Source organism: Lipotes vexillifer, unplaced genomic scaffold (assembly GCF_000442215.2).
Source record: "Lipotes vexillifer unplaced genomic scaffold, Lipotes_vexillifer_v1.1 scaffold1442, whole genome shotgun sequence".
Lineage (NCBI taxonomy): Eukaryota > Metazoa > Chordata > Mammalia > Artiodactyla > Lipotidae > Lipotes > Lipotes vexillifer.
The window spans coordinates 1,981,080-1,990,069 of NW_006797379.1; the positions used below are offsets into that span (position 1 = coordinate 1,981,080).

Here is an 8,990-nt window from a genome sequence, read left to right on the forward strand (position 1 = left end):
TTTTTTTTTAGATTCCATGTATATGTGTTAGCATACTGTATTTGTTTTTCTCTTTCTGACTTACTTCACTCTGTATGACAGACTCTAGGTCCATCCACCTCACTACAAATAACTCAATTCCGTCTCTTTTTATGGCTGAGTAATATTCCATTGTATATATGTGCCACATCTTCTTTATCCAGTCACCTGTTGATGGACACTTAGGTTGCTTCCGTGTCCTGGCTATTGTAAATAGTGCTGCAATGAACGTTGTGGTACTTGACTCTTTTTGAATTATGGTTTTCTCAGGGTATATGCCCAGTAGTGGGATTGCTGGGTCATATGGTAGTTCTATTTTTAGTTTTTTAAGGAACCTCCATACTGGTCTCCATAGTGGCCAATTGTAAATTGGTATCAATTTACATTCCCACCAACAGTGCAAGAGGGCTCCCTTTTCTCCACACCCTCTCCAGCATTTATTGTTTGTAGATTTTTTTCATGATGGCCGTTCTGACCGGTGTGAGGTGATAACCTCATTGTAGTTTTGATTTGCATTTCTCTGATGATTAGTGATGTTGAGCATCCTTTCATGTGTTTGTTGGCAATCTATATCTTCTTTGGAGAAATGTCTATTTAGGTCTTCTGCCCATTTTTGGATTGGGTTGTTTGTTTGTTTGTTTTTGATATTGAGCTGCATGAGCTGCTTGTAAATTTTGGAGATTAATCCTTTGTCAGTTGCTTCATTTGCAAATATTTTCTCCCATTCTGAGGGCTGTCTTTTGTCTTGTTTATGGCTTCCTTTGCTATGCAAAAGCTTTTATCTTTCATTAGGTCCCATTTGTTTATTTATTTTTTTATTTCCATTTCTCTAGGAAGTGGGTCAAAAAGGATCTTTCACAGCAAGTTTTAATGGATAGTGCTGATATAAAGTGATGGTACTTTTATTCTCAGAACTTTCACTATGCCTGGCACACAGTAGATATTTAATAAATGTTTGATTAAGTGAATGAGTAAATAAACTCTGTCTCCCTCTCTTATTCTTGAGCTACAAGTTTCCGTGTAAAAATTGCTTTGTACTGAATAGCCAAACATTCCTCCTTTACTTGCCTAACACCTTGCATTTCTTGCCAGAGATTTCTTTAAAGAAGCCAGCCCCCTTTTTGGTCCTTTTAAAAACACATTTTAATAAAATAGAACAAAGGCAGCTTGTTATCAGAACACAGAGTGGTTTCTTCACACACACACACACCACACACACACACACAACATTTCCTGGCATCTTTTTTTGTTCTTGATGTAGAAACAGTTCTCAGAATTCACTATCATCAGTTGTCTAAGAAGGAAGGTCAAATGTTCCTGCCGTCTGTCCAGTGCTCTGTAGTGGAAGGAATTCCACCAGCATGAATCTGAGTGTGGGCCCTGCCGTTTTCTGATTGTGACCTTGTTCAAGTTGTCTAACCTCTGACCTTCCATCGCTCCCTCTATGGAATAGAGTAGCCTGCGCCGGCATGGGTTTTTGTGAGGATTGAATGAGCACGCACGTGTGAAGGGTGGAGGAGTCGGGCGGCTGACCGGTAGCCCAAACTTGTTTACTCCCAGCAGCTTGTGTTTTGAAAACTTCACACCTGGTTGATAAATGAAAACACAGCAGCAAATCTGCTGTATCCATACACATTTTGGAGGGCTTATTTTCCTGCAGAATCTAATCATTGCTCAAATGAGAATTTTTCAGTTGGTGACTCAGCTAACACAGGTGTTCACTGACCCCTAATAATGGGCCCATCTTTGTAGTCTGCACAGATTTTCCACACTAGTCAAAGGATTTACATGCAGGGTGAGGTTTTCTCCTTTCCAGACTCTACCTTGAGATGCTTCTTCGTTGTAGAGGAGGTACCTGTGGGTACCTGTGGGTTTAGGGTTTTCTCATCTTAAATCTTAAAAGAAAAATTTTGTTCACGGGTTATTTTTTTTTTAAGAGTGAGACTTGCTCTTAAATCTCTGCTCCCAAATCCCACAACTCCATCAATGGTGTCTGAAAACAAAATTCTGCCTGCGTGATTTGAACGGGTTTTCACATAATCTCTCATTTACAAAAGAATAACCCTGCAAAGCTGATAGCTCAGATAACTCTCTCCTTTTCTTCTGGTGGGAAAACTGAAGCCCAGAAAGGTTGTTTGTTCATTTATTCAGTAATCATTTCTTGAACACTCACTGCAAGCCAGGTATGATGCTAGGCCTGGGAAAAACAGAGATAAGAGCTACGGCTTCTTCCCTGGCGGGTAAGGGAGACGGATAGGTCGGCAAGGGCTGTTAGTTCAGGGTGCTAAATGCGGAGATTGGTGTGATGAGTGTCTAGGGAGTGCTCAGGTCAGTTTTAGGGTGCAGTCTGCATTCTTGAAAGAGGTCTTAGTTGCCAAGCCAAGCCTTGATGTCTCCAGGGGAAGGGAGGAAAGGAGGGGGAGGGGAGAAGAGGAAGTCACCCAAGGGGCAGAGGTGTGTTGGCCATGCTAAGGCACTGGGATTTCGTTGGCACTCGGGAAGGGCTTGAAGCAGTGAAGGGACGTACTCAGATCTGCACTTTACACATCTCTCTCTGGTGGTAGCCAGCCTGTGGAGTGGTACAGGACTTGGACTGAGAAATCCATTACAGCGGTTCCAAGCACGAAGTTCCAGCAGACTTAAGGATCCTTGACAGAGACATGCAGCAGATGAGGTGGTTTCCAGAGATATTGGGAGGGAGCGACAATGCCAGGCTTCAAATGTAGGAAACTTCCATTCTAGGACTCGTTCTCAAGCCCAGAGCAGCGAGCTACAATAAATAAACAGAGCCATTTAGGAGCTCACAAGCAGTTCCTTTGGTGACAGCTGGCCTGTCTCAGACTTTTGACTGTTTCTGCTCCGGGTTTTCAGTGGATGTGTTTTAGGTCACCTGTGGTCGCTGGTACCATCCCTCCCATTGATGGAAAATGAGCCCACATTTTCTAATTGAACTAAATAGGCTGTGACTTAAATTCATGGAAAATGGGCAACTCTGTGTGCCATGAAGAGTCAAAGGCCTTTCCAAGCCGACTCTGTGTCCTACATGAATTATCCCTGTATGTCTGCAGAGGGTTCATCTTCCAAGTATCAGAAGAGCCAAGGGCCTCTCATCCGTATGAAACTAACTTTTAAAAAATACCCAGCATTTCCCAGTTCAGAGTTTTGGATTGGCTTATGGGCATTAAAACCATTTTTTACTAAGGGGAAAAATTCCTAGCCAGGCGAGAAAGCTCATATCAAGTTTCAGCCTGATTCATTTCAAAACTACCATGAAAATTGGGACATTTTCTTTGCACCACAGCGGGTTAGTCATGGAAATTCTGCCTTAATCTCAGCTACTGCGACCACAGTCATGAGAGCATGCTCTGTGCCATTGAAAATTTGCGTTACAGTGCTGAAGAGTTTCCCCCTTCGCTGTCAGAAAGCAGAAGTGAGTCGAAGTTCAAGGTCTGAGTTTCCCGTTTCATCAAGTGACCTCATCCTTGGTGTGTCTTTTTCTTTCCGGCACTTTGGTTTTGTTTGTTGTTTCCCAAAAGTGTTTTTTATGAGCTCAGATGTAGAAAGTTCAGTGTAGCTGAGTCTGCATGAGGAGGTTAAGAGTGCGGCTCCCCTGCAGGACTCGGCCCTCTTCTTACTCTTTTATTTATTTACTTACATACTTATTCATTCATTCATTCATTCATTTATGGCTGTGTTGGGTCTTCGGTGCTGCGCACGGGCTTTCTCTAGTTGCGGCGAGCCGGGGGGGCCACTCCTCGCTGCCTTGCACAGGCCTCCCACTGCAGTGGTCTCTCCCGCCACAGAGCACGGGCTCCAGGCATGCAGGCTTCAGTAGTTGTGATACGCGGGCTCAGTAGTTGTGGCTCACGGGCTCTAGAGCGCAGGCTCAGCAGCCGCAGCGCACGGGCATGTGGGATCCTCCCGGACCAGGGCTCGAACCCGTGTCCCCTGCACTGGCAGGCGGATTCCCAACCACTGCGCCACCACGGAAGTCCCTCTCCTCTTACTCTTGAGTGACAGAGACGAGGCAGTCCTCTGGGCCACCTGTCGTGGAGACTCTGGCTGAGTGTGCTCGCTGAGTGCGGCCAGGCTTCAGCATGTGCAGGGCTTTTTAGTGCAGACCTCAGCCAGTGAAACGAACTGGGCCGGCCAGGCTTTCCCTGCAGCCCTGGCATAGAAGGCTGCCTTCCACCCCGAAGCTGCTGCCTCACTGCCCGCTAGCAGCCACCTCTGTAAACTGCACGCCTGCAGTCAGAGTTCTTTCTTGAGAGTTGGTTTGTTCGTGGTTGTGTGCATTTGTTCCTACGTTCACAGAATGTCAAGCATGTTTGCCCCAGGAAGGCGCTAGGCCATGAGAGCGCAGAGGTGGGTCCCTGCCCTCCTGGGGCTCACAGTCTAAGTGCGTCACACAGACACCAGGCCACCTCTGAGTCATTTCGAAAGTGGGATCTAGGAGAGGCCCCTCTCTCACACGTTGTCAAACCCTCAGCTCCCCCTGGGACTTCACTATTTCAGGGGGCCCAGGAGGGTGGGGAGGGAGCCCAGATGGAGTCCAGCAGAAGTCTCCCGGCTGTGACCTTGTCTGTCCCTGCACGCCAGGGGACGTGCTGAGTCCATCTTAAGGGGGGCCTGCGGCCATCCCATCTGCTCCCCTCCCCCACCCCGCTCTGCATGCTCGGCCCCCTTGAGTGCCTCCTCCTCTCTCCAGCCGCTGTGTTTCTGACTCATCACCAGTGGTCACCCAAGCCTTTGGTTGCCACTTGATCGCCTCTGTTGCTCACACACCAGGTCGGCAGGGGGCCCACCCTGTGAGGAGCCTTGCTGCCGATGCCTCACGGGCCGGCCCTGGGACATCTGCCGCTCACCCGACGGCCCCCGGCCCCCGCGCCCTCTCCTCTCCTCCGCGTGATCAAGTCCTGGCTTGTCCCTCCCCACCCCCAGCCTCTTCTGGAGCAGCGCTCCTGCATGTGGCCGCTACTAACAAACTAATAGACCTGGGGAGACGGAGAGCCTGCCCTGCCCTAGACGGCGCCCCAGACTAACCCAGTCAGTCCCAGGGTGGGATCCAGGCAGGAGCCTTTTTTTTTTTTAAATTGTCCAGATGGCTCCACTCTGCAGCCAAGGTGGAGAACCGGAGCCAGCAGGCTTTTAATTGTTCTTTCATCACTTCAGCCTGCTCCGGTTTTGCCTCCTGAGCTGGCTTCTGTTTCCAGGATGGAGCCATGACCTAGGTGGTCGGTCTCAGCCCCTGGCAGCGCCCAGCCAAGGCCCTCAGCACTGGCACACCCCCTCCCCAGCCCCGTGTGCTTCGTGTCCTCCACCCCCCTCACACCCACCTCCCCACCAGCAGACCTCCCTGCCCTGGGTCTTATTCCCTACTTCCAGGGCCCAGCTGGGGAACCCGCTAAACTCAGCGGATGTAGAGTGCATGCAAGGATATTTGTGCAGCACTTTTCCTTAACTTAAAAAAAGAAAAGAACAACAGAGAGAGGGGGAATGATTTGAAAACAATTACCCAATGATAGGGGATTGATTCACTAAATCATGAATTGCAATGCAATAGAAGATTCTACAACAATCAAAATACTGATGAAGGATTTTTAGCGTCATGGCATATAATGTTTAGTGAAATAAGCAGAATGAAATACTACATATCATGTGAACTAGGCTATCTATTTATAGAAAAAAGCCCGAAGGGAAATATACCAAAATAGTAATGGCACTCGTCTGGGGGTGGCAGGATTATAGTTGACTTTGTTTGGTTGTTACCATTTTATGGCTTTTAAAAATTATGCATTGTGCACGTATTACTTTTGTAATCAGAGAAAAGTCGATTCAAAAAAATTAATTGGGGGGACATTAATGTCAGATAATGGCTTTTGGCATCAATCCAAGTGTGTAATTGGTAATTTCAATTTCAAACAACATGGAATTGGTAGAGGTGAGTCCTGGGGTGGGGTCTCAAGGGGAATCTTTTAGGAAAATAAGATTCTCTTAAAGGGACGGCTCCTGAGAGGGTCAGGCCAGTGAGCGGGCTCTAGAGAGGCCTGCCCCGAGCCTCTCTGAACTGGCTGGCCAGATGGGGCCCTTTTCAGGAGCCTCGCTCTGGCGCTGGGTGCTGACTGGCTCCTTGGCCTCGGAGCACCACTGATACTTTTCTTGTGCTGTCTCTTCAGAGACTTAACCTTTGGTTACAGTTGCTTTGCCCTGATAAAATGAGTTCATGTTGAGTAATTATTCATTCACCAGGTGCTGAAATAAAGTCGTGTAATATAATCCCAGGTGTAATGTAATGGTTTGTCCTGACCAGTGACTTGTGCTTGGTTTTGCATACTTCCACTAAAGCAAGTAGTTTGCAGACAACACCTGACTGTTCATTAATAGAATAAAGCTGTCACACGGCCAGACCGTCTAGGATAACCCTCAACAAAAGAGCTCTCCCCAAAATAAGGAGGGAAGAAAAACACACATCATTTTTCTCTTTTCTGTCCTGAACCAGCATGTTTGCAATTATGGCAGTTTAAGATGTTTTCAGTTGCAAATAAAGAATATCGGACTAAAATTAGCTGAAATAACAGGGGGCTATTCACTTCACACGGTGAGAAGCCTGGTCACTTGGTCATTCAGGGTGGGTGAGTGGCTCATTGGGGCGGTCAGTCACCCAAGCTCTTTCCATTTGTTTTGCTCTGCTATCCTCAAGATCTCCAAGAGCATCCATCTCATGTGTTAGTCATTTGCACAATGGCAGGAAAAAGGCTGAAAACTACTGCCGCAAGAAGTAACAGGAAGAAGCTAGAAACATGCCAGATACACAGGTGGCGGCTAGTGGTGGAGCTGGGAGTTGAACCCAGACAGCCTAGCTCAGAATTCATGCCTGTCTTAGTCTGCCAGGCCTGTCATAGCAGAACTTAAACAGCAGACATGTTATTTCCTACAGTCCTGGAGGCTGTGAAGGCCAAGTTCAAGGCACCAGCAGATGCTGTGTCTGTTGAGGGCCCTCTTCCGGGTTCACAGGCACTGTCTCCTTACTGTGTCCTCAGATGGTGGAGGAGGTGAGGGGGCACTAGCCTCTTTCTCTTGTTATAAGGACACTAAACCTATCCACAGCTCCAGGCATCCTATTCTTACACAACAGCTTCCCGAGCAGGAGGGAAGAGGAAGGAGCAACACAAATGACCTTCGCCTCACTTGCCTCTCTCTAGACAGAGAGGAAATCTCTTTCCCAGTGGCTCTCAGTAGACTTCCTTTTATTTCTCAGTGGTCCAAATTGGGCTACATGGCTACCTCTAAACCAATCACAGGCAAAGAGGAACAGGATTGCCATCACTGGCTTAGACCAGACGTGCCTCTGCTGGGCACATTGTCCTGAAACAAAACCGGGGCTCTGTTAGGAGGGAGAATGGGAACGCTTTGGGAAGGCAGCGCCTGGCATGGCGAATGAAGCAGTCTCCCTGTCAGGAAGAGATGGCGTGTCCCCATTCACCAGCAGTAATGAGTCTCAGGGTCTGCCCCTATCTGCCAGCCATCCCTCTGCGCGTCATACACAGATCTACACTTGGTCTGTAAATCCCCAGGACTCTGTCGGACCAGGTGACTCCCTTGGCCTGATCGTTTGTTGAAGGAGGTGGCAAAGTGAAGACAAAGGCCTTCCTCCTGGACACATGCCAGGTGCAGTGACGATCTGGCTGAAAGATGCCCCGTTCATCTGCCAGTCACAGAGATGGCAGCTCTCTGAGGACAGGCTCGCTTCTGCCATGCTCACTGGGGTAGCCTTAGTATCTAGCTCTGTGTGTGGCACAGAGTAGTTGCTCAGTCATAATGGAGTGAGTGAGTGAGTGAGCAGACTGATGACTGAAGAAGATACTGTCTCCATTGAGCAATGCTTCTGGAAACAGAATGGTCCGGGGCTCTGTGAGTCATCTGGAGAAACAGAAGCTTGCTCTCCATCTCCAGGGGGTTAAGAATCTAATGGTAGGGTGATGGTCAGAGTACTGCGGTACAGCCAGGGAAGGAGGCTGCCCTCTCTTGTCTTCTGGAATCAACAACCAGCATTCACTTGCGCAAGGATACTGTACCTTGAGATAACTGCTTATAGTATTGTGACTGCAAGAATGTTTTATCTACCAAAATGGACTTGGATTTGTGGAAGAAAGAGGATTCCTCCTTTGCGCATCTTTCTGTAGCTTTTAAAGATTTATGAATATAGCTGTTGAAGGGGGAAAGAAGAATCACGTTCCTCTTTCCTCCATAATAGCTTGTCAGACAGAGGAGGAGGTGATTTCTTTCATTCAGTTTGAATCACGTTGATGGGATAACCAAAGGATGTAAACAGCCTTCATAAATGATGAAGCGTAGTCCAGACCTAAAGGATGATTATTAAGGAAAAGAGGTGCTTATGGCATAAGAACCCTCCCTTACTCCTGTTGATGCTCTTTAAAAAAATCTGTTTTACTTTTGTTTTAGACCTAGAAGGGTTTGATTCCGTGGTGTCATCTACTGAGAAACTCAGTCACCCAACCACAAGCAGACCGAAAGCCACGGGGAGGAGGCCTCCGTCCCAGTCCCTGACGTCCGTAAGTGCCTCCTCGCTTGCCGACAGCTGGAAGGCAGGAGAGATCAGGGACTCTAGCTACGGACTGTTCTGCAAGCAGCTGATTCGAGGACACGCTGGGAGAGGGCGGTCATGAGATACGCTGCTGACCAGAAGTGATTTGAGAGTCTTCTGGAATCAAGCAGTGTTTCTTTCTTTTTGTTCTCTGTGTATCTGCCAGCGAGGTGGGGAACCCCTAGTCCCACTTTCCTTCTCTCTCCTTCCAGACGGATTCTAGTTTAAACCCGAAATGAAATTGGTAAGAACAAAATGGCATGTTTTCTGCTGGGAAAGGAGAGCAAGGCTGGTTTGGTCTGTGAACAAAAGAGAGCTTTACTTAAAAAAAAAAAAAAAAAAAAAAAAAAAAAAAAAAAAAAAAAAA

At 47.5% G+C, this 8,990-nt stretch overlaps 1 protein-coding gene across 2 annotated transcripts in view; it reads left to right on the plus strand.

The window, feature by feature from the left end:
• The window catches only part of SH3KBP1 (SH3 domain containing kinase binding protein 1), a 358,145-nt gene that overhangs the window by 335,210 nt on the left and 13,945 nt on the right, over nucleotides 1-8,990 (plus strand). For both annotated transcript variants that reach the window (XM_007469312.1, XM_007469313.1), the window contains one exon: nucleotides 8,482-8,591. In XM_007469312.1, the coding sequence (XP_007469374.1) occupies nucleotides 8,482-8,591 (110 nt within the window). The remainder of the gene's footprint in view (nucleotides 1-8,481; nucleotides 8,592-8,990) is intronic.